Genomic DNA, 25,938 nt, shown 5'->3' on the forward strand with positions numbered 1-25,938 from the left:
TTTGAACAGTGCTATCATGTCTCCCCTCAGTCTTCTCTTCTTTCAGTCTCTCCTCATAGGGCTTTGTTTCCAGACTCCTGATCTTCCTCGTTGTCCTCCTCTGAACATGCTCCAGCTTGTCTGCATCCTTCTTGAAGTATGGTACCCAAAACTGGACACAATACTCAAGATGAGGCCTAACCAGTGCTGAATAGAGGGGAACCAGTACCTCACACAATTTGAAAGCTATATTGCTATTAACACATCCCAAAATAGTGTTTGCTTTTTTTGCAGCCACATCACACTGTTGGCTCATATTCAGCTATTGATCTACAACAATTCCAAGATCCTTCTTGCTTGAAGTATTTCTGAGCCAAGTGTCCCCCATCTTGTAACTGTGCATTTGGTTTCTTTTTCTAGGTGTAGAACGTGGCATTTATCCCTATTAAATTTCATTCTGTTGTTTTCAGCCCAATGCTCTAGCCTATCAAGATCACTTAGACGTTTGCTTCTGTCTTCCAGGGTATTAGCTATCCCACCCAATTTTGTGTCATCTGCAAATTTGATAAGCATTCCCTGCACCTCCTCATCCAAGTCATTAATAAAAATGTTGAAGAGCACTGGGTCCAGGACTGAGCACTGCGGTACCCTGCTCGTTACCTCCCCCCAATTTGAGAAGGTACCATTGATAAGCACTCTTTGAGTCTGGTTCTGTAGCCAACTGTGGATCCACCTAATAGTTGATCCACCTAGCCCACTTTTCGCTAGTTTGCTGATCAGAATGTCATGTGGTACTTTGTCAAAAGCTTTGCTGCAGTCAAGATATATTATGTCAACAGCATTCCCACAGTCCACGAGGGAGGTTACCCAATCAAAGAATGAGATCAGATTAGTCTGGCAGGATTTGTTCTTGACAAATCCATGCTGGATAATAATAATAATAATAATAATAATAATAATAATAATAATAATTAATAATAATAATTTTCTTTTAAAAATTTACTTATTTTTAAACTTTTTTATTGTGAATATCAACAAACAGAACAGAAAATACATCATGAAAATGGAAAAAACCATACATTGTGTATATAAAATTATCATCATTTCCATCATATGTACCTTTCCAAAACAACAACAACAAAACAGGGAGAGAGTTATACAAAGGTTTCAAGAAAAGCAGACCAGATATCCATATATTTATCCACTTGCAAGTTGTGTCTATATAAAACTCGTTCAAAAGTTGATAATGTTATTAGGTCCTCGATCCATTGCATTATGGGAGGTGTGAATTTGTCCTTCCAATGTGATAGTATAAGTCTTTTGGCTGTCATAAGGGCTCTGAAGATCCATCTGTGCTGACCAGGTGTTAACTTCCAAGAAGCCAGTTGGTAATTTATTTCTTACCCGCCTCTCCCTTTGGATCAAGGTGGGGAACAACATTAGTACAAAAATACAGAATAAATCTGATACATAAAATTAATTAAAAGAGCATATAAATTAATTAAAAGAGCATATAAAACCAATACATCAAAATAACAATCAACACATCTTAAAAATTCTAAGTTTAGCATTTATCTGGGTAGGCCTGCCAGAAAAGGCTAGTCTTTAAAGCTGCCTTAAATTCAGGGAGAGAGTTAAGTTTACGAATCTCCTCCGGCAGGCCATTCCACAGTATGGGGATGACAGAAGAAAAGGTCCTCTGGGTAACAGTTGTCAGCCTAGTTTTGGCTGACTGAAGTAAGTTCTCCCCAGAGGACCAGAGTGTGCAGGGCGGACTGTATAAGAGAAAGCGATCCCGCAGGTAACCTGGACCCAAACCATGTAGGGCTTTAAAGGTAATGACCAACACTTTGTACTTTGCCTGGAAACTAATTGTCAGCCGGTGGAGTGATTTTAATGTCGGGGTAATATGCTCACCCCTAGATGTACTGGTGACCAACCTGGCTGCCATATTTTGAACTAATTGAAGTTTCTGAACTAGGTACAGTGGTAGCCATATGTACAGCACATTGCAGAAGTTGAGCCTTGAGGTTACCAGCATGTGCAATACTGCCGTTAGGTCTTCCAACTCTAGAAAAGGGCGCAGCTGGTGCAACAGCCAAAGCTGATAGTTGGCACTCCTGGTTGTCACATCTATCTGGGCTGTCATTTGGAGTGCCGGATCCAGGAGCACACCCAAGCTGCGAATGCAGTCTTTCAGGGGGAGTGTAGCCCCCATCCAGAACTGGTTGACACACCTCCAATCCCAGGTTGGGGCCCTTGACAGCAAGCGTCTCTGTCTTGTCTGGATTCAGCTTCAGTTTATTTTGCCTCATCCAGCCCATTACCACCTCCAAGCATTCATTCAGAAGAGACACACTATCCTTAGCTAATGCTGTTATTGAAGACATAGAGAAATATATTTGGGTGTCATCGGCATACTGATAGCACCCTGCCCCATGCCTCCAGATGATCTCTCCCAGTGGTTTCATGTAGATGTTAAACAGCATTGGGGATAGAATGGTGCCTTGTGGTACGCCATACAACAGCTCCTCCTTTGAGAAGCAACTATCCCCAAGCACATCTGGAACCTACCTGAGAGGTAGGACTGAAACCACTGGAGCACAGTGCCCCTGATTCCCAAACCCCTCGGGCATACCAGAAGGATACCATGGTTGATGGTAAAAAAAGCTGCTGAAAGGTCCAAAAGTACCAGCAGGGACATACTCCCTCTGTCAATACTCATGCGGAGATCATCCACTAAGGTGACCATAGCTGTCTCAACTCCATATCCTGCTCTGAAGCCAGTTTGAAATGGGTGTAGAAAGTCTGTATCATCCAAGACTGCTTGGAGTTGGAAGGCAACTGCCCACTCAATCACCTTGCCCAAAAATGGAAGATTTGATACCAGTCTGCAACTATTAAGGTCCTACAGATGGACTTCTTTATAATCTGCACCGAGATTTTCCCAGGGATTGGTGTCAGCCTAACTGGTCTGTAGTTCCCAGGTTCCTTTTTTTTTTGCCTTTGCACAAGTGGATGCAATAGAATTGCTCTGGAACCTACCTGTTATAGTACTGTATGAACTCTTGTGCAGGCATTTACAGAACAGCACTAGTGGCTATTTCCTTCTGCTCATGGTTGTTTGGTTCTACAAAGCTCCACAATGTATCTAACATTGTCAACTTGACTTAGCTCTCTCTTTGTGTTCAGAAATGAGGGCATGTGCACTCCTGTCTTTCTCATTATGTTGCTTATTTCAACTTTTTAAAAATTACTACCTGTTTCGGTAGTTATTCATTAATTTCTTTAGTGTGGCTGGTTATGGTTCCTGAGGTTGGCTGAGTGGACCCCTTTTCCTGATATTCTGTATGTTAAGGCTGGGCAGAAAGTTTGCTTCACTCACTTTTTGATCACTTTACCATTTTGCCCCCCCATCAGCTGTTGTGCTGGTAAGTTGTGACTCAGCCAATCCTTTCCTCTCCTTCTTGCTTGTGTTCTGTGGCCAAGCCATTTTCCCAATGCTCCATCTTTCTTAGTCTTGTACATGTATACTGCCCACAACCGCCACTACATGTGTGCAGGTGCAGCTGGAGATTCTTTCCATTTCGGGGATTTTAAAGGTCAAAACCAAGTTTTTCCTGAAAACCGCAGGGTCCCTACCTCATCTTGGTGTTTCCAGAGATTTAGTTCTGCTCTCTCCCTCCTCTTTCTTTTGCACCGCAGAGCCAGGGCCGGGCAAAGCTGGTAATAGGCACAGGCCAGTTGGGAAATGTAGGCCCCATTTCAAACTGCTCATTGAATATTTTTTAATAAGTTCTAAATACACATGAACTAGAACGATTTATAAAAAAGGTAATGGCAAGCACTTTTATTCAAGCTGTAAATAAGACATCTTTGCCTCTACCAGGGGGACTCGGAGTAGGCCCCCTCAAAATTGTAGGCCCATGCCAGCTGGCCCCCCTGCCCCCCCTGCCCAGCCCTACACAGAGCTTTTGCATGAGGTGCCCCCATCACTATTGGGCCTGATGGGTGCTTTTTTTTTGTATTTCATTCTATTTTAGGTGATTGTTGAATTTGAGATAAATTCGCTGGAGGGGAAAAAATAAACAAATGTTAAGAAAATAGCTACTGTTTCTGCCACAAGTGTCCATTATTTTCTATTATTTAATGTGTTCTTATATTCACTTTAGAAATCTTTGGGGGTTTATGCGTGTGTGTACAAGAGAGAGTCTGAGAGAGAGGGAGAGCGTGATTTACAGATCTGTGGCTTGTCACATGTCTTTAAAATTACAGTGCCCATTTTCTGCCGAAATAATTTCTACAAAGAGTGGCTCCTATTACGGCAAGAGGAGCGTGGACGTCATGATTTATTATTATTTATGGTCCCAGGGTCTTGTTTATGCACGATGGGTTAGGTGCGCAGGATAGAAATGCCATTATGCAAATGACATTGAATGTCCTTACCAAGCCTAAATAATTTTTGTGTTGGACGATTAAACCTCATCTGTTATTGATATGGGCTGCAGTCAGGCTATTAAAGAGTCCCAACAGTACTTACTCCCAGTAATGGGAAAATTGAGAGGAAGAGGCTAAACAATTGCCTCAAGTGTGCTGTGATTGTCTGGTAGGAGTGGAACATAACAAACCTCCTGAATGGAAATCGTGTTCACTACTTAGGGATAAATAAAGAAGGGAGAACATGCAATAAATTATACTTTGTGATTTGAATCAGTGCACTAGAGAATTTGTGTACGTTCAATTTGTTTATCTAAATATTTTTGTGGGGTGGACTGGAGGGGGCTATGGTTGAAAATGTCAGTAACTAGTGATGGCCTCTATGCAGTGTTTTCGTTCTCTCTCTCTGTCTCCCCTTCTCTGCTCTCGAGGAGTGGGCTGGGGGGGGGGGAAAGAGGGGGGATTGGGGGATGGACTAGAGAACCAATCTTCTCAGTGAACAAGGGAGCTACGTCGTCATTGCTCCTTTCTTTTTTGACACAGCTGTGCGGTCACATTTTGATCAGTGTTGATAGCTTATGAATTCCAAAATTGACAAAATTTACAGAAAAATGAGGATAATCCATCTTCCTTAGCAGGCTGTCAGGAGCTGGCTATACTTCATAATCCTCAATTACAGATGCTATTTTCAGACATTTACATGCAGATATTAGGAGAAAATGAAAATGAGAAACAAAGAGAGAATGGAAATGCAGCTATTTATATGTATAAAAGAAAAAACAACAGGTAAATTCTAGGCATTTAGATTGGATTTGGGGGTCCCTTTACAAACGACTCCGAGTGACTGTAATGTATTTGCAGATTTTAGTAAGAAATGCAGCATATATAGCTTCCAACATGTAAATAATAAGAAGGTTTAGGTCAAAAACAGGTCAGTTATTCTGAAGTATCAGAGTAAATGTGCTCATGGCAGGGTGCACTAAATAATTCCCACTCTTTTAAGGAAGATCTCTGGGGAGTGCCATGATTCTAATTGGATTTGAATAAAAATGAAATACAGCTGCTAATTTTTTTTAAAAAAATCTTTTATTAAATGGAGATTTAGAAATATTTTTATCAAAGGAAAACAATGACAACAAGAGATTATTTCAACTTTGATGTGGAACTCCTGCTGTTTTAAAAAGTCAATTGACAAACGTTATGTAAAACAAAGGGGATTTGGAATACTGCCATAATTGGCTGTGTAAATAGGATTTACCCCAAAGAAAAATTAGTGTCATTGATAGTGCAAGGTGGAATTGAAAATGTAATGTAAATGATAGATAGATGAGGACAGGGGCGAGAGGAGGACTCGTTTTTGATAAATGGTCCATCAGATTCTTGCCAGTTCAGATCTGGGGGAGTCAAGGAAGAGGCTCTGGTAATGAAATTTCAATTCCTATAAAATTTAAGACAGAAGAGCACCAATGCCCATACAGCTGTACATGGCACAGGGTTTCTGCAAAGCTGCGGAGATTAATTAGAGCTGCTTTGGATTAAAATCTGCGAACCATGTCAAATGTTACAATCCCCCCCCCCTTTGCCCCGTCTTTGTGTCCTGACTCCTGACAGCAGAGCTTTTATGGAAAACCTGGTGCTAATATAATCCTTACATTTTCCCACTGTGTTTGGGCAACATGATATTGCCCGTGATTACTTATGTAATGAAGATCCAGATAACTCTAATACTATATATAATGCAGGCATGATGGTGTATAGATTCAGAGTTTCTAACGATGTTAATTTCTTGGATTACTAAATATTTTGATTGTATGTCTGTGTTTAGAAAGTAGAGATGTGTCGTACTAAATATACTTATCAAGTGATTTCCTTGCAGGGCGTACAGCAATGAAAAGGTGGGCACAGGAGGGAAGGAATGCCAAACAAATACCCAACTTGAATCACATTTTTGAGGTGTTTGGGATCTAGTGACATGAGTTAGGGATGTTTGAGGTATTTGACCTTTGTGAATTCTGATATGAACTGACCTGACCTGAATTTTCCCAACTAATGTGCAGATTGGAATTTAGGTATCCACTGTTTTCACACTTTCCTGAATGTTCCAATGTAGTTCTTGGCTTTAAAAAATGTTTTTAAATACATATTTTGAGGGGAAATACATTTAGAAATGATTTGAAGAAAAATACAGTTATAATGCAATCCTATGCATATCTACTCAAAAATAAGCCCCATTAAGTTCAATAAGGCCTACTCCTAGGTAGGAAGATACCTGCCTGATTTTAGGGGATCTCTTTTCCCCCTCAGCCACCCTTTTTGCTACAACATTAAAAAATAACTGGTAAAAAAGCATTGGTAACCATTCAGATGACTGATGAAAGAACTCAGTGGGCTGGTTTGCACAATCAAACAAACCCACTATGGTTTATTTAAGCCATGGTGAGCTGCAACTTGAATATTTCACACCTGGCTGTGACTTTTTATGTCATGTGAACCCAGGCAGCTGGGGTTGTGCAAGATTAAACAATCTTGTTATAACCCAACAACAGACCATGGGTCATGTGAGTGTTATTTAACCCTTGCACATCCCCCACCCCCATGCGGGTTCTCACAATACTACAAGCCGCAGCTGGATGTTGAATATTCAAATCCTGGCCAGTACGCACCAGCATGTGCTGCATCTTGCTTTGGCTTAAATAAGGTTTGCACTGTCAAAACAGCCACATTGGACTCTTTTGATCATGCAAACTGGGTCAATAAGGAATAGGTAAGATACAGAAAATATTTAATTCTGATCATAAATGTGTATGACAAATTATTTTGCCCCTATTCAAAATAGTGGAGAGGGTGAGAATTTGGAGCTGAGGACGTTGGAATAAGAATAATTTCCAGCCACTGAAATAAGAATAATTTATTTTCTGTGGGCACAATCCATGATTTCCTCAAAGACACAGGGCCTGGATATAAGAGTCTTGAATTCTATGCACAAAAAAGTAGAGAAGCTGATATAATTTACCTCTGTGGTGATGGCACAAGGTCAGATGGGCAACCAGTTCGACACGGCAGGTAGCCTACTTAATATTCCCCATCTGTTTGACTGGGTCAGTCACTGTTGGAAATCTGTAGTAATGGTGAAGTGCCCCTAATCTAGCATCTATTTTTACTTGCTGGGGTGGGGTGGGGGGAGTGAAGTGAATTTATAAGCAATGGAGAATACATTGGTAGGGAATCTAACCTCTTAACTCTCCTCAGCCTCTGGGGTCATAGGAGTGTTTTAAATGAAAGCTTATATTGTATGTTGTTGACAATATTATTTGACCCATGTCTCCAAGGCCAAAATCAACATCTCTTTTGTGTAGACATGTTACTGGAAAAATGTTCTAATAAACAGTAAGATGCCATCTTCCTTCTACATCATTTCATTCTTTTCCGCATCTACCAAGTTTTGTGCCTCATTAGAGGAATAAGCTTTGTGCCTCAACACTCTGGGACATAATCTTCAACTGCGTAATCCCCATTCATCTCAACAAGGCTTGTGCAGAAGATCATCGTAAAAGTTTTTGAACCATGCCTCATTGTCCTAAAGTCCATAGGTCTTTACATATTTTTCAGGGTGTGGGGTGGGATGAAGAAAGACTCCAGTCTACTTGTGTACAAGGGCCTTTTCGGTGGTGGCCTCCAGACTATGGAACAATCTCCCTGACGAGGCTCGCCTGGCGCCAACGCTGCTATCTTTCTGGCGCCAGGTTAAGACTTTCCTCTTTGCCCAGGCATATAGCGGCACATCTTAATTACCCACATGTTTAGTTTTTAACGGCTTTTAATGCTTTGTGTGTGTATGTTCTGTTTTAGAATTTAAAATTTTGTATACTCGTTTTTATCTTAATTTTTTAGAATTTCTGTAAACCGCCCAGAGAGTCCTGGCTATGGGGGCGGCATATAAGTGTAAATAATAATAATAATAATAATAATAATAATAATAATAATAATAATAATAATAATAATTCGGAGTAGCCAGGCCTGTGCCTGCTCATCCCTGTCAGATAACCAGCAATCACAATTTGTCAGAGAGTCTGAACAAGCATGGCTCTTCTTATGTTGTTATGCTATTGCTGATTTTTTAAAATTGAAGCTATGCATGGTTATAACCAGTAGTTGTAATGGGGATAAACTGTGCACCCAGGACCATTTTGCACATACAAATTCTCATCTGGATAGGAATATGTGATGACAGCCTGCACCAGTGTTCTTCAAGCCCTTCCCTGGTTGTAGTGGGGTGTATCTTTTATTTTTTAATGGAGGAACATAATGAAGATAAGAGTAGCTTAAAGAACAGCTAAAAACAGGACTTTTTTTCCTCTCTGTGTTAAAATTAACTGCAAGTCTAACACTTAACACTGAATTTTTAATTTAAACAATAATTTGAGTAAAGGTTTTTCAAATTGTTCAAAAATCAAAATGTGGATTTCTAGTATGCCCCAGCTATGCTGGCTATAGGAACTAGGACTTTTTTTGGTGGGGGGTCTAATCATACATAGGATTTGCATCCTTTATGCTACAATTTGTTTAGCACAAAATTCAAAATAAGTATCATGGTCAATTCAAGAAATCTAAAGTGTTGGACTGGGAGTTGGGAGATCCAGGTTCTAGTCCCCACTCAGCCATGGAAACCTACCGGGTGACTTTGGGCCAGTCACAGACTCTCAGCCCAGCCTACTTCACAGGGTTGTTGTTGTCAGGATAGAAATGGAGAGGAGGAGAAAATATCTTACAAAGAAAGGAGAAGAATATCAGCAGAAGAACAAAGGAAGGGAAAAGCAGGTACAGGAAACGTATGTCCCTTCACTTACTGGGTGTCCGACTGCTAGTACAGACATGCTCCAGAGCTGGTCAGCCATATCACATGTCAGGACTCTTGCCCTGGGCGAGGTTCCTTGTTACGAGTTCCCTTGGGCTTTTTTTTTTATTGTATCTCTACTATAGGTTCTTGCCAACTCATGCTCATGTCATTGAGCAGGGGGTTGGACTCAATGGCCTTTTAGGCCCCTTCCAACTCTACTATTCTATGATTCTATGATTCTAATTAGCTACCAGTTATACCTGTGATTTGGCTACATCCTACCACTAGTATCTCTGATTAGTTTATCCTTTACATCTGGCTGTTTTGCCTGGCTGGGCTCAGGAGAAGGTTCAGGCACAGAGTATGAACAAAAGGGAACACTGAGACATAGAGATCTGAGCATGGGTGAAACCACTGTCCCTCTCCTCATGATCACAATGGTCTTCTAGAGTGGCCCACTGCATGTATGGTCTCAATGCTTACAGTCCAGAATACTTCTAGGTTTTACAGCTGGGTAACTTCTATTCATGCTGCTCCAGAGTATAGAAGTTAGAAATATGTGTACCTTTTTATTTGTTTTTAGATTGCTGTATGTTTTATGCTTATCTCTCTCTGTTTTTCTTCACATGTCTTGCCACTTATATGCTTTAATCTGGTGGAATTCTGCAAATTAATTATTATAATCCATACAGTATTTCACTAGATTATACTGAGTATAGACTTTTGTTACTGATGTGGACTCTAAATTGGGGTGGGGGGAGGTTGGGATAGATCTCTTCTTAGAATATACACTTCTAAATAAATGCTCCAAATATACCCCTACTGTGGATCAACACAACCTAGGAAGGTGTTTTTTTAAAAAAACTAGTCACAATCCAGAGGAAGCCTGTTTAACAGGGGGTGACTAAATCCCTGTAGTGGAGCAGATACTTGACACCCATTGTGCATCTAAACAATCCTATATACGTTTTGACCCACCAAGCCAACCAGCTATGTATGATGTCCCTGCAAGGGGTTGATTCACCTCCTGGTTTTGCTGCCTGCCTGGGACTGCAAAAATAGGTCAGGTGTCAAGCACCTGTGAGGCCACAGTGCATGACGGGTATGCTGTGTTTGGCTTTGCAAGCCACAGGGTGAATTTGTCCTGGGATGGCATATAATAATCAAGCAATTCTTATGAACATAACAAGCTGCTTTTAATCTGCAGTTAGATCATTGGTGCACCTCACATGGCTGGAGTGCTGCCTGTTGCTGGCAGCAACTCTCAAAAGTTTCTGCGCACTGGTGATCTCTTTTCCTGCTCTGTTACTTTTACCTAGAGATACCTAAAGATAACAGGGATCAGATCTGGGACTTTATTACTGAGTTATGTCTCCTCCCTCAAAGCCTCACAAATATATTTATAGACCACCACCACCTCTTTTGTATAAATCTGGACTGTTCCACTTTTCCTGTAAAATTTCTACATCAGGCCTGTACAAATTGTGGCCCAACAAGCTGAAAGCAGCCCATCAGCCAAGTTCAATGGCTCATTAAGTCCTTGATAAACCTACTTTTTGCTGCCTGCCTTGGTTATCAAGCTCTTGGTAAGCCACAATGCATAGCCGATGGCCGATATTCAACTTCATGGGTTTGCAAATAGTGCAACCTACTGTACTTAGAGTGGGATTCCTGTCCCAAAACGTGGTCACTTATAGATAGATAGGCATGTACATCACAACTGCATTATCTACATCAGATCACCATGCAATACTTTTCCGGCTGTTAAGTAGGTAGGGGTGTAGGAATTACAGAAAAAGAGAGTGCCTACCTAATATGATATTTAAAATATATTATTTAAGTTCTCACTGCACTCTTAAAAAAATACTATTCTCCTTACATTTCTGTTTTTTTTCTCCTTCATGCTATGGCAGTGGTGCTCCATGCTGATGAGACAATACTTGGTGCAACCCCAGGCAGTCATTTTTCAGGTAATTTCTTAGGATACCAAACACCTGACTCATACTTCTTCATGTATGAAGCAGGTCAGGTTCCCTGATTCCAGAGGGGGTACTCTGGCTGTACCCATGTAGACTGCGTATCAGTCTAACCCTGCTCGTAGCTACACCAAAGCCCTTGGTATTATATCGCAGGTGGAAAAGGTAACATTCTTGGATATTTCTTAAATTTAGGCAATGAGGACAGTGGCATGAGTAAGGCCCTAGGTCAGCTCTGCACAACTTTCAACCCACCGTACTGAATGCCGTTCCCCAGTCACATATTGTAGCCTCCCAAGAGATCAGCAATCTCCCTGTTTTTGAAGTTTCAGGCAGGCAGCAAAAACAGGAAGCTTCTTGAGCCAATGGTGGATCACCTTGCATGCCTTTGGCTTGATGGTTATTCAAGTCTCCCCTAGGCCAACCAATGCTCATTCTACACAACCAGTTTATAACGTAATGTATGTACACAGTCTGCATGTCTTCTCATAAGGTAGCACTTCTGTTGCAGGAATATTGCATTTTCCTAGCACTTGAGCCATTATATTTCACATTTGGGGAAATGCGGCTGTCCCACCCAGAAAGAGCAATCATTGCTCCTTAGATGGCTGTTTGGAACATAGTTTCTTAAGTGTCAAACCCCTATTGAATATTGTTGCTGATGTCATAAAAGTTAATGATACATGCAACCCTCTCCCCACCAACACTGAAGTGTTCCTAGTTGTGACATATATGAATGCCAGCTTTATCTCTGCTTCCACATCTCTATTTAACTCTGCCCAATGTTCTTTTAATGTTTACTTTTTTAAAAAAACACTATTCACTCACACTTTCTTGCATTGGCTTTCATTGCTTAGTTTATTTGAAAAGCAGAAATAGTGGCAGAACTGTTCCCCCTGCAAGCAAGCTTTTGTCCTCTGCAGTAAACCTATCCCCTCTCCAATCTATATTATATGCATGTAGACAGGCTATTGTGCTATTTCCCCTGAAAAGGATTAGCAGCAATATTGTTCGAGATTAAAAAGAAGATGGGATAATTTGACTGGTTGAATGGAAAGGCCTGCATTCTGAATAATAAACAAGGAAAATTAAGGAGATTTTAAAATATAAAAGGCAGATGTTTTAAGATCAGGAGGACACAATGGCTATTATGCAGCAAAACTATATGTGAGTATGAGCAGCAATTCACATTGTTGAAGAGGCAAGTCACTTTTCAGTTGGAGATTTGGCTTGCCTCTTCAACCATGCGTGCAGAGAAATGTTTATCCAGCTGTAGGTATCTTTCTCCCTGTGCCACTTCAGGGGGTTGTGGCTTAATTTATAAAAGGAAAAATAAATGAAGAATTTGTAATGAATTAGTGTTGTTTGTTTCAACTCATTTTGAAACATACGCCAGTAATAGGGTGTGTGGGATGGCCAAAATCTGTTGTGAAGACTCAGCCCCTAACTAGAATTATGGCACAGGGAGAGGGCTCTTGTCAACTAGGGTAGGTGGAGATATTATTCTTTCAGAAAGGCACTGTCTGAAAACTTGAGAGGGAGGAGAACAAAACTGCGTTTGAAGGATGTGGGAGAGAACTGTCAAAACCCTCCTTCCTCCAGGAACTGCATCAAGAAATTGCTCTGGTTTCCCCTGCCTTTGTGACATTAGGAGCTGTTATACCAACCCTTATCTTTAACACAGACTTACTTGTATGCCTAGCAACCGACACACTTAAGGAAAGGGTCAAAGAGATCAGAGAGAGAGAGAGAGAAGAATAGAGATTGGTGCATGGCTGCTGATGTCACAAAGGACTTGCTTTTACTCCTGCTATTTGCATACACCACCCATGTAAGAAAAGGGACAGAGACTGCCATGCTAGGATAGATACGTGCTGGGAGGTTTGACACAGCAAGCAGACTCCTCTATCTGTGTTTGATCACATCCCCTGTAAGTCTAGGAAGGAGCTGCTGGTTGGTAAGTAAATGGTTCAGATGGCTGCAATTATGTACGGATTTCTGCAGGCAGGAAGGCAAAAGGAAGCTGAGGCTGGCAGAAAGGTACAGGTGAGAAAGTGGAGATAGTTGATGCTCCATAGGATGAATCAAAAGAGAGCCACGAGAAGGAAAGAGCAGCAGAGCAAATCCAGCTAAGAAAGGACATGGCAAGTTATGGCAACGTTTCCATACACTTTCCTCCATTTGGGTTAATTAGATGAGCACAATAATGATTACTAAGCAAAGGCGCAGTCCTTTGCATATTTGGGAGTAAATCCCATTGATTTCTCCCACTCATGTGGTTTCAGTCATGTAGGATATCAGTTTGGCGAAGCAGTTCCCACAGAGCTTGGTGATGTGAATGTGAAGGGGGCTTTAGGTGACATTAAAAAGGAGAGTAGACAATTTAATGGAAGTTGGGTCCTAATAGCAATGACTGTTGGTTATGATAGCTAATAGAATTCCCATATACAGAAGCAGTATAACCCTAAATGCCAGATGATAATGTCAAACAAAAGGGAATGACTGTCACTTCCATGCTTGCTTGTGAGCTTCCCAGAGGCATCTGGCTGGCCAGTTTGGGGAACAGATTGATGGACTATCTGGACCTTGGTCAGAAGTAATTCTTATCAGGTGCAGGGGGGAAAGTCATTTCAGAACCTGCTCTGGTTCTTCAGATAGGGTCCACTTTACTCTGGTCAGCTTTGGAAAGGCCCACTTCAATTTGGGCCCAAGCCAGAGCCTTCCTCCAGTTTTCTAAAGCTTCACATATCTCCCCACTGAATGACTATATGTCAGCTGCCACTGTCAGAGCACAGGTGTGTGGGGGAGCAGCTATCAAAGCTCATGACACACCTCCAGAGGAGTCCCTTGCTCACACAGCACCAGCAAGAACTGCTCTGAAGGGGCATATGGGGGAGGGGGAGCTGTCAAAGTAGGAAAATAAAAGCTACACCTCCAAAAGTTGCAGGGGTGAGAGAAGGACTACCTTCTGCCAAGGATCTTTGGCCAACAGGATCTTGGCTAGGGGTGAGCTTCCACCCCAGCCATTTTTGGGGATGTAGTCTTTATTTTCCCATTTCAGTTGGTGCCCCCATGCACACCTTCAGAGCAGTCCCTGCTCTGAAAGCATGCATTGGGGCTTTGACAGCTGCCCTCATACCCTATGAAGCTCCAAAGAGAGTCTAAAGCTTTGGGTCAACCTCAGTTTTCTTACGATTGCTTCAGGAAAGACACACTTTGGAGAAGGTCTGAATACCTCTCAAGTGGCTTGCTTCAGTTTGATATTCTGGCTTTGTCCAATGCAGATGCATATCTCTAATTCTTATGTATTTATAATCCAAGGTTTAGTTCCAATGAAACAGCTTGGAGCCAGTCTGTGATAGCTGGAAGTGCTCTTTCCTTTATAAACACTGAACAACTGCATCAGCAAGCTACTCTGTGCAACATGGAACAAGAGCTCAGGACTATAGGAGTTGTTACTTTGCCCTTCAGTACCATTATAAAGCAGTAGTGTTGCTGTAACATTGTTGAATATGCATGACCTTTGGAACATCCCCCACCCCTTTTTGTAAGATGTGGGTCATTGAATATTATCTACTGAGATCATCATCTAATGTGGCATGGAAGTACATGAAGGTGTTGTAGGGCAGTTTTAATGGAGAGTTGTGAGACAATCTCATTGGTAAAGTGAAGGTCTCTTCACACAATTACATAATGCATGGTAGTTATGGGAAATTCCTGTGCGTTCTGACTCCCATTTTAAGGTTGATTGGTTATGTACACAGGGAACCAGCTTTTGGCATGTCTCCACAAATATCTCTTTTTGAGTATTTACAATCACAGGCCAAAAGCTGAGCCCTGTGTATGTTAACTGATGTAGATGGCATGGATTTATGCTAGAGCTTATACAGGATTCTGTGTGCTTTTCTGTAGATGCTATGGGTTTAGAGATCATGTGACCTTATTATTCTCAGCATTATTCTTACTGTATTAGTATTAAAAGCTAAAGAATTCAATAGAAGAGATCCTTAGGCCTTAGCTAGATCTAAGGTTTATCCCGGGATCGTCCCGGGATCATCCCTGCCTGCTCCCGGGATCCCCTGTGTGTCATTTACATGAACAGGGATGACCCCGGGACGATCCCAGGATAAACCTTAGGTCTAGCTAAGGCCTTAGAAAAGTCTAATTCTTACCTCGCCCCCTTCCTTAAACCCCCCCCCCACAATTTTGCAACAATATGACTGGTTGCTAGAAAGGATGATCTAATAATATTCTTTCCAAATTTAAGAGTCTAGGTTTGGGTCAGACTTCAATGGATAAAACAGCTAAGCCATACTTTCTAGGTATTGGAGGCAATTATTTCCTGGAACTTTATAAATAACTTTCGATGCTGCTGCAAAGACTGTTGTCAGTTGATCTATCTGAAGTCAATGGAAATTGATTAACTTACATTTGGAGCTTGTCATGTCAGTTTTTCTAGCCTTACTAAGGCCACAACTTATTCTACCATTCATTGTGTACACACGTCAACAGTGTTAAAGTACAATCATGAAGTCATGTGTAAATAGGATAGTAATAATGAATGGAGACTTAAAAGAGCAACTGCATCTGAGAGTTGTACAGGGATAAAGCGGGAAAAGAGAGAGAGAGAGGGGGGATGTGTGTAATTCCAGGGACAGAAATGGAATTACCTTTTCAAGGAATGCGTCCTGTTGGTTTTTCTAACCAATAACATCACCAGGGGCCCTTCCGCACGTCGTCCCCAGAGCGCATCTATTCGACCCCAGTGCACTCTGAGGACGATCCTGTGACTTGCCTGTAAAAGAAACGACGATGAGACGTCCTCGGCGCTGCTGCCGCCGGCGCTGCTACCCAGCTTCCTGCTCCCTGCCCGGGACGGATAACTCGGCAGAAGAAGGTGGAGGAGAGAGCGGAAGAAGCTCTCTCCCCCGCCTTCTTCAAAACAAGCTATCCGTCCCGGGCGGGGAGCAGGAAGCTGGGTAGCGGCGCCGGCGGCAGCAGCGCCGAGGACATCTCATCGTCGTTTCTTTTACAGGCAAGTCACAGGATCGTCCTCAGAGTGCACTGGGGTCGAATAGATGCGCTCTGGGGACGACGTGCGGAAGGGCCCCAGGTAATTGGAGGCAACACTATCCAGTAATACGACACCTTGATGCAATATTTGAAATGATATAACTGAGGAATGATATTTATTGATTAAATTTATTAAACACTGCCTAAAATATTTTTTTTCTAGGCATAGCACATGAGCATAGCACACATAGAATCACTGATCTGAAAACGAATGTAAACATACAGGCATGTGCTTCTGAACTTCTTAGAGCTGATCTACATGTGAAACAGGTACTAAAGGAAAGAAGTCTCAGGATGCTATAGAAAAGTTTATTGTACAAAAGCCTGACGAGTTTCACTCTCTTGGGTTTTTTTTTTTTTGAGTCCTTCTTCATGGGGCTGTAAGAGTACATATAAATAGCATCCTGAGATTTCTCTCCCTTTTTGTGATAAAGATTTTTAGACTGCAGGTGCTGAATTGTCCATTAAGAAAAACACACACCTTAATTCATATCAGGGAGAAGGCTAGCCAATAATCCTTTTACCTGACAGGGTAGTTTTATATCTGTAGGGATGTTTTTCATGGAGTAATATAAAAACATGCAACCGTTTTGCAGTCTAAAGATTGCACTGTTCATGTTCATAGTCCAAGGAAAATTATAGAATATGATTCTTCTGTACATGTAGATCTGTTGTTACTCTGGTCTTATCAACACAAGAGGAAGCATTTGGGAATGTTTTTGCTCAGCTGTTGCCAAAGGCTTAATGGTAGGCAATGCTACTGTGTTTCCAGCAGAGATGAGGCTAGTTTCATTAGCTCCACAATCAACTGAGAGTTTTAGATATAATTTATATAGCACCATCAATATACATGGTATTTTACAGAGCAATAAAAGAAATAAGAAAAAGAGTGGTCTTTGCCCAAAGTGCTTACAACCGAAATCTAATCATTGGAGGAGACTGGGGAGAGACAACTAAAGATGGGTATGAATTAGCAACGATAATAGAGGATGACAAAGACAGAGGTTTTGAAACACGAAGAATTTGGTAAAGAGAAGGAGTGAAGCCATAAGGTATCCACCAAATTTGCATCCTAAAGTCCCAAAAGAGCCAGCTGCATAGGGACATCCCTAAGAGTGTGTTAAATGTGGCTGCAAGTAAGAGGAAGAATAGCTCGTGAAGAACTAAATGTCACTCTACAATACTGGTGAAAGCCAACACTTTCCCTTGCCTAGATGTTGATAATCAGTGTGGTGTAGTGGATAAACTATTAGACTTGGGAGCCCAGGGTTTTTTACTCCTTCACTGCCTTCAAGCTCTCTTGGTGACTTTGGACTAGTTACTCTCTTTCCTTCCTCATACCGTTATTAGGAAAGCCATGTGTTTACCACCCTGAGCTGGGTCTACTTCAGTGATATATCATTTGTTAATCTTATTTGTTCATCATTGAGAACATATCGAGACAGAAAACAACACATAATTGATGCTATTCTTGTTGGTTGATGCCTGTTGGGTAAATTTTGGAGAGCTGTAAAGGGGCAAATGTCAGTAGAATGAGAGGAAAATGATGTTGTTTTGCCATTTGGCTGACTTGGCATTTCCCATGGGCAGGTTGGCCATAGTTAAGCTATGCACTAGCAGAGCTCTGTGTAAACAGTTCTTTTGTTTTTACTGTGTTATGCTGCAGTCTTTACATAGTTTACCTTTGCATATATGTTGATGTATCTTTAGGAATGAAAACACATCCACATTTATGTTAATATTTAACATGAGAAGAAGTACTAAGACACTAATCAACAGGCTGCAATTGAAACTAATTTGGCAGGGAATAAGCCTTCTCTGTTACCAGGCAGTAAGAATTTAGTCGGACTTATCTCTCAGCATGCTTAGGGTTGCACTGTTAATGAGGCAGGCTATGAATGTTTCTAAGTAGTGGCAATTAAGTTCTATAATATATGTGTCACCTGCTGCTTTTCATCCAAATAAAGATGAGAACATAATACAGCAGCCCATTTTGGAGACATTGGTCCCAATCCAGAGAAAGTTAGTTATGCTGATTAAGTCCCATTGAAGTGAATGGGACAACTTCACCATGGTTAATATATGTCTCATTGATTTCAATGGGATCTTAGCACAACTACTTTTCCCCTGGATTGGGCATATTCACTTGAGTATGATAGTGGTTTAGAGTTGAAGGCCATTCTTGGCAAAATTGCGCATATCCATTGCTTTTGTCCCATTATAATCACAGGCGAAAAAAGCTTTATAGGTTTCTGAAATGCTAAAACTCTTGCACAAGCTGTTTGACTAGAGCCAGTAGTGAGAAAGAAGGACTGTGGGTGCACATCAAAGACAGTGATTACATCTGCCTTCAGTTCTCAGGGGGAAAAATCATCCATCAACAAAGTCAGTTGGAAGATGGATTTAATAATACTAGATATAACCAAGGTGTGAATGGAGGGAAGCTTAGGAAGAAATGAGGTCCAATAGACCTGTAATGTAGAAAGATTTCAATTCAAGCTTTGTTGAGGGTGGGTGAATGATGGAGTAGGAAATGTTATTACTGGGTATTTTCTTCTTGTTGAGAAATCATAACTTGGACAATACTATAAAACTGATATCTTGTTTGATCTAAAGAGGATTGTGGTCAACAATTACAAATTTGTTAAGCTTTTTGTTAGGTCTGCCTTTTGGGAGCATCTTCCTCAGCTTTTTTCAGATTGTGCCTGAAATAGAGAATATGTATAAGACAGATATTTTTCAGAGACTTGAAGGTGGTACGATCAAGTCATCATTGCAAGCATTACACAAAATTCATTTTTCCACGTCGCTGTATTCACTTTCATTTCCTCTCTCTCCTGCTTTGGTTTATGGTCAAATAGGTTTTAAGGTTTTTAAAGATATAAAAGCATAACATACTAGGAAGTATATGGAACCTAGATGTGTCATCATCCACAAGAGGGTGTATAATCTTAAGGAAGAAGTCAATAAAATAGTGGAAGATGGAACAACATAAATTTAATTGGTGACTTAGTGTGCAGAAAACTCAAGAACAGCTTTGTTGACAAAATAAGGTCTAAGAATGTACTAGAAGGCTGAATAAGTGAAGGTGGGAGAATGTAGTACAGGGGACCCATAGAATATATAGCAAGAAGAGGAATAAGGGAAGGAGTTCAAGAGGAAAGATATGCAAGACTCTCTGTGTGTAGTGTGAACCTACAGCAGCACAAACAAGCCACAGAAGCTGGTCTTAGGAAGCATTCAGCATCCTAAGAACTTCACTTTTCATTTTATAAATGATCAAGTTTCTAGACCTTATTGTTGCATAGATATGGTAAATGTTTGAGCCATGCCTGGGAAAATATCAGAAATCTGCTGATTAGCATTTCTAGTAGAGCTTTGCGTAAGTGGCCTCTTAAAATTCTCCACCCTATTTACAGGTAGATAAATTGAGGGGACAATTTCACCGAATTTCTCCAGGGGGAGGAGAAATTCTCCAACAATTTCTCACATGTAGGCATCACCATCGGCAAGCGTTGTAGAACAGCTTATTTCTCCACCCCACCCCCCTGCACCAAGAGTTCTTTTTTTGCACTGCTACTGCAAGTGGCAACAGCATCGTGTTGACATCCCAGCCCCAATGCCCCATATACCTAGCATCGTTCCAGGGCACTGAGGGGAGGGAATGCAGCCACCACAAAAAATAATGGTGAAGAAAATGTGGAGGAAATTCTGAAAAGTTGTATTTTACTTCTAGGAGGTAAGAAAAGAAAAATCTCAGGAATTTCCTGAAAGCTTTTTTTCCCCATGAAAGGGACTTTCATTTTTCTGTCTTATTCTCAGGACAGTTGATAATTTATTTTGAATGTGTGTTGGTAGTGTTTTTGACCCTAACTAATCTCTGTAAGGTGACTGAGTCTACTGTTTATATTTTTCTATCTATTATACATCTCACCATTGCTCTACAGTCTCCCAGGCTGCCTCGACTTCCTCATCTGAAAAGGCCCAATGGGAGGAATAAAATTCACGATGTCTTCCCATGGGCAGGAATTGCAGAAAGCCAAGGAGGCTACAGGTTCTCAGAGGGATGGTTGTACAATGGAAGACAGGACACTAGCACACACACTCCTCAGTCATCTCATATGTAAGGGGAGTGTAAAAACCCTGAACCAAACCCAAGAGAATTTATCCAAAATTTCTTCTCCTTTGAATTTCTTTTCGAAAGCAATTTCATTTCTATCAAATTGGATGAGAATGGTTGAAATTTTCATAGGAGAAATTTTCAGCTCAGCACTAATTTCTAGTACTGTGGGTGAAGGCTCAGTTTCTGTATGGCTCCTTGCCTTTCAGCATGTTTAACAGCAACAGAATATATCATGCAAAGCAAACAGAACTATTATTTATAAAGATTACAGATTTCAGCTTTTTTGGTGCAGAACATGGGTTAACCTGACATAGAATTTTAATACTGTAAAGTACACAAAAGCCGTGATATATGTCCAGATCATGTTTTATGTTTGTCACAAGGATTCCACTGAAAGTGGGCTCCAGATGGCAAACTTTATTCTGGCCAGAATGTTTTAAAGTATTCACCATGTGACTAAATTGTATTGTTTTGCAATGAAACCCGTTTCCATTTTCCCACTGGCGACAAAGTTGGTGAACATATGATTTTAAAAAATAAAAATCTGGTCCCTAGATATCAGGGTTTTCTTCTTACTCCTCTATGGCTGTTTTTGGCAGACATGGCAAGATGATCCAGAACTTAGGTGGGTTCTTGGCCCCAGGAAGAGAGGGTGTGGCAATTCTAAGTGTGATAGATGTCACTAAGTGTCACTTAGTGAGCTCCTGCAACATTATGGCTGGAAGGCAGAAGCATGTGCTGTGTTGAAGCATCCTAGGTTTGAGCCATCATAAAGCATGCTCTGGGCCCAATATCAGGGTAGAGTGACAGAGAGCTATGGACTGTATTTAGAAATTTTAAAGTTTGTTGTGCAAAATTACAAGATGCTGTTGGAAAGACTGAAGGGGTATATAATCATAGTAAGGAGAGATAAAGAGGATATACATGCAGCTCTAAATCCGGGTACTGTTGGTGTGTGGAAGGGTAGGGGACTAGTATTGTGGCAGGAGGCTCCAGATCACGTGTACAGGGAGCACTCAGGTGTATGTACTCAGGTGTATGCACATAGGCTCTGTACTAAAGGTCAGATCAACACACAGTTGTTGGGAGAAGACAGGGCCTGCCACTTTGATCCTACTACCCTTCCCATGCCTTGATTGTACCTATATTTAGAACATCTGAAGGCCAAACCAGGTGTGATGTCAACTGTATCTTCGTATTTAACTTAATTGGGGTTTTGTATTTTTGTTTAAATGCAAAAAGCACCTGCAAATCAAGCTGCTTCAGGGCTGGACCCCTGGCCATGATATCACTGCTCCCCCTTGTGTTCATTGGCTGGAAGAACCCTCCTAACACTAGATATGAGGAAGCCCAAGAAGCTATAGGGATAACTGAATGATTCTGGGACATCTCCTTATATGGTATGGGGAGTGCTAACAACCTTGGAGGGAAGCCCGAGAGCAGCACTGACTTTTACCTGGTTAGTGCCACACTCAGGCTTACTCCCATTTTACCAGTATCCCCCCACCATGCCACCCCACAAGAGGATGCCCCTGACCCATGTGCTATATCATAGAAGCCTGTTGGGTGTACATTGGTGTCATGGTGTGCAGGGTGGCTTGAACTACACAAGGCACTGCTTCTGAGCTGTGATAATGGAAAGTAAGGACATGCTTTTGAAATGTGGAGCATTGTTGTGGGGAGTGGGTACTTGGCATTTGTGCTTTGGAAAATAAATGGAAAAGCACATAGGCCAGCTCTAGACCAAGCAGGATATAGCACTATGAAAGTGGTGTGAAAGCGGTATATGAGGGAAGAGCCACACTACTGCTCTATAGCGGTATTGAAGTGCATTGACAACTGTTGGGGCCCATTGACACATATACCATATACCACTTTCATACCTCGTTCATAGTGCTATATCCTGCAAGGCGTGGCTCCTGCCTTTTCTATACCACTTTCATACCGCTATATCCTGCTTGATGTAGTTTTGGCCATAGTTTAAACACACACACACACACACACACACACACACACTCAAAACACTCCCAAAACTGCAAAGTTTGTTATTTCATTTGGGCTTTATCTAATGGGTGACCATGAGAGTAACCAGATCCAGATGTTTATTGCAGAAGCAGCATTGATTGCATTGCTCAAGTGGGCAGTTCTGTTTTTTACAGCATACAGATTGAAACACTATAAAAGCATGCAAAACAAATATACAATTTCTTTTTTTAAATTGTGGATATTAACAAAATAGAACAGAAAATACGATGTGAAAACGGGGAAAAATACATTACGTATATAGGATTATCGTCGATTTCCATCATGTGTACCGTTCATAAAAAAAAAGGGAGGTAGTTATACAAAGGTTTCAAGAAAAGAAGACCAGATATTCGTGTATTTATCCACTTGCAAGTTGCATTTATATAACACCCGTTCAAAAGTTCATAATGTTATTAAGTCCTCAATTCATTGCATTATGGGAGGTGTAGATTTGTCCTTCCAATGTGATAGTATAAGTCTTTTGGCTGTCAATTTCTTTTTAAAGAGACCATGAATGTGAAAATGTATCAAGGTCAGAGATTATTTTACATGACTCTTCACCAGTGTTTTACAAAACTATCATCTGTAAAGAGCATTAGGCTGAAGTCCTATGCACACTTATTTGTGGCTACAGGAGTAATCCTAGTCCAAACCTATTTCAAAGGATGCAGCACTGAAATCGCTGAGATTAATTTCCAAGTAAAACATGCATAGGAATGGATGTGCCTGAGCCCCTAACTTCATGCTAATATGCATAGGATATGCATCTGAAGTATTTTACGTTTTATTTATACTGCCTTTCTACCACACACTGGTATTCAAGGCAGCTAGGCAAAAATACATACCAACAGCAGTAGATAGAAAAATATATCTGAAAGCAGCAGGCAAAGCAAAGCATTATCAAATCATAACAAACAACAATAACCATGACCAAAGACAATGACATTAATAATTATAACCTACTAATTAATACTACACAAACCATCGACCAAACGCTGAAGTAAACAGGACAGCTTTTGCCTAATTCCTGATAATTATTAGTCATGCATAGCTAGATTGACACTCCTTGCAGTGATTCTGGTATCATTTTGCTATATAAGTATGCTTTCCACCTGTTCGTTATTTCAAGAAATGGTTCTTTATTTTATGTACCATATGGCAAGATGAACCATAATTGCAGAAACAATTTTAATTTAATACATTGCAAAGGTGGTATATTCTAAGGAAGTCCTGTTAATGTCCTGACATATATAATATGTAATTTTCTTAAGGCGCCACAATGTGTTCCTTAGTTTGAAACTTTTCATGCTGGCAACGCTGTGACCGGTTGAACAGGGAATGCATTGCAGTTACAAGTGAACAGTAATGGAAGTCTTGTTCTGCTTGAAAAGCACTGATGAAGAACAACAGCAAGCCCACTGTCATGTTTAACAGTACCAGTAAACATGTTATTCTTAAGCAAGGCTGATCTGCCAGAGCCCAAGTCTCCCACAGAGAGATGACTTTTTTGAAGTCACCTTGTGATCCACATTTAATGTGCTGATGATCAAATGACCCCAACCTATGTTCTGAAGCCCTAAGTAAGCGATGAGGAATGTGTGGCCCTCCAGATGTTGTTGGATGGCAACTCCCTTGACTAGTGCCTATGCTGTCTAGGGCTGATGGGAGTTGTGGTCCACCAACATCTGGGCAGCCATTAGACTTCTGAATTTTGTGGAATTTATGTTGACATATAATCTCACCATAGGCTGAAACCTTCCCATGACACATTACATGGGAAAATAAAAATTAATCTTGCCATGCAAAATGACAACAGCAGCAGCAGGAGGAGGAATCTACCTTTACAGAATGGTTTTATCATGTATTAGGCATTGCTTGTTAATACCCAGAAGATTTACTAAATTGTCTCATTTTTCTTTGCCCTCAGTCAACAGAATACTCAGCCATGGCATCACTAGCTGGTGGATTAGATGACATGAAAGCGAATTTAACAAGCCCTACTTCAGCAGATATAGGAGCCAGTGTTCCAGGGCCTCAATCATACCCTATTGTGACAGGTAAGAAATACTAGATAATGTTAAAAATGGACATACTGTGTGAAATTATAGGTGCTTGTGACAACATAATACATTGTTGGGACGTGAGTGTAGGAACTTATGCATTTTTTAAAAAAATGGTCCTAAATGGCCTGAATCCTATATAGGCTTGCCATCTGTTAATTATGTCAATGAATAACTCTTCTTTTATTTGTGAGATGTACCATAACTGCAAAAAGCAATATGCCATTTTCTTATGGTCTCGTAACGTGTTCCTTTTTTTCAAGCTCTTTAAGGTAGCAAGCATCCCTACCTCTGTAACTTCCTTGTCCCCTTACTGTCCTCTCATATTGACTGAATATAGTTGGTTCTATATCCCCCTATTTCTGTGCTCAAAGTGAGGTGGAATAGAGTGTCATCCCACTTCTTTTAAGGTAGATGTTAAGCCACACTACTTCTTTTCAATGGCTGCAATTGAGTCTGGCCTAATGTGAAACAAACCTTGTCCACTTCCCTTGGGGACAGAGGAGGACCTTCTCCATTGTGCCCACAGTATCAAATGCCTCGACCCCAGAAAGATGTTCTCGATTATTTTCTTATAAAGCTTTTGCTATAAGTTGAAGACTTTTCTGCTTCTGGCACCCACCTTCCATGGTGGTGTTGATAGGTGTGTTTGTTCTTTGCTGCTGTTGTATTTCTAGCTCAAAGTTCGATAACGTGTATGGTTTTAATTTATATTATTTTATATTAGTGGTTTTATTTTATTATCTGAATAATTTTGGTAGAAAAGTGACCAAGATATTACTTTATAAAGAAATTAATTAAAATAGTCATTGAGTTCAGTTGTTCAGTTCATGACATCTGTGGAGTTATATGAGAACACAACAGGATAGAATTTGCATTTGTGTTTTTCTCCCTTCATTCCACCTAAATGTATACAATATGAGCAGTGAAGCTTTGTCTGGTCTTTATGTTACATGTCCAGGACAGATGAAGAAGATAAGGAGGATTTAATTAGCCATGCTTTTTATTAGTTTATTTCACTGCATGAAGAATGAGGACCACAAGGGTAAAGTAGGAGGGGAAGAGCCAGAGGGTTGCCTGACCCAAGAAGATAATGAGTTAGGAGCAGCTCTGTGTATGGGCATGGAGAGGCCTTTTCTTTCTTACTTATGGTCCTAAGTCCGCATTTATCATGATCAAAAAGCATTTATTTAAATCCTAAAATCCTTTTGAGGTCAAAGGGATTTGTATTTGAATGCCATGTGGAAGTGGGGACTGGTGATTACTTTATGGAATACAGACAAGTGGACATAATGTAAGTGGCACATTAATTAGTTGAAATGTTAATTAAAAATTAATCAATTGAGAAGTGGTGTACAATAGCTCAAAGTAATCACGAAGCTTTCTGCTGTATAAAGTGCAACATTAACGACACTGCTCTCCACATCA

At 40.7% G+C, this 25,938-nt stretch overlaps 1 protein-coding gene across 2 annotated transcripts in view; it reads left to right on the forward strand.

Annotated features, from left to right (window-relative positions):
- The window catches only part of PAX5 (paired box 5), a 291,002-nt gene that overhangs the window by 128,853 nt on the left and 136,211 nt on the right, over positions 1 to 25,938 (forward strand). For both annotated transcript variants that reach the window (XM_063129089.1, XM_063129090.1), the window contains exon 7: positions 24,378 to 24,507. In XM_063129089.1, the coding sequence (XP_062985159.1) occupies positions 24,378 to 24,507 (130 nt within the window). The remainder of the gene's footprint in view (positions 1 to 24,377; positions 24,508 to 25,938) is intronic.

The sequence above is a fragment of the Elgaria multicarinata genome, chromosome 6 (assembly GCF_023053635.1).
Source record: "Elgaria multicarinata webbii isolate HBS135686 ecotype San Diego chromosome 6, rElgMul1.1.pri, whole genome shotgun sequence".
NCBI lineage: Eukaryota > Metazoa > Chordata > Lepidosauria > Squamata > Anguidae > Elgaria > Elgaria multicarinata.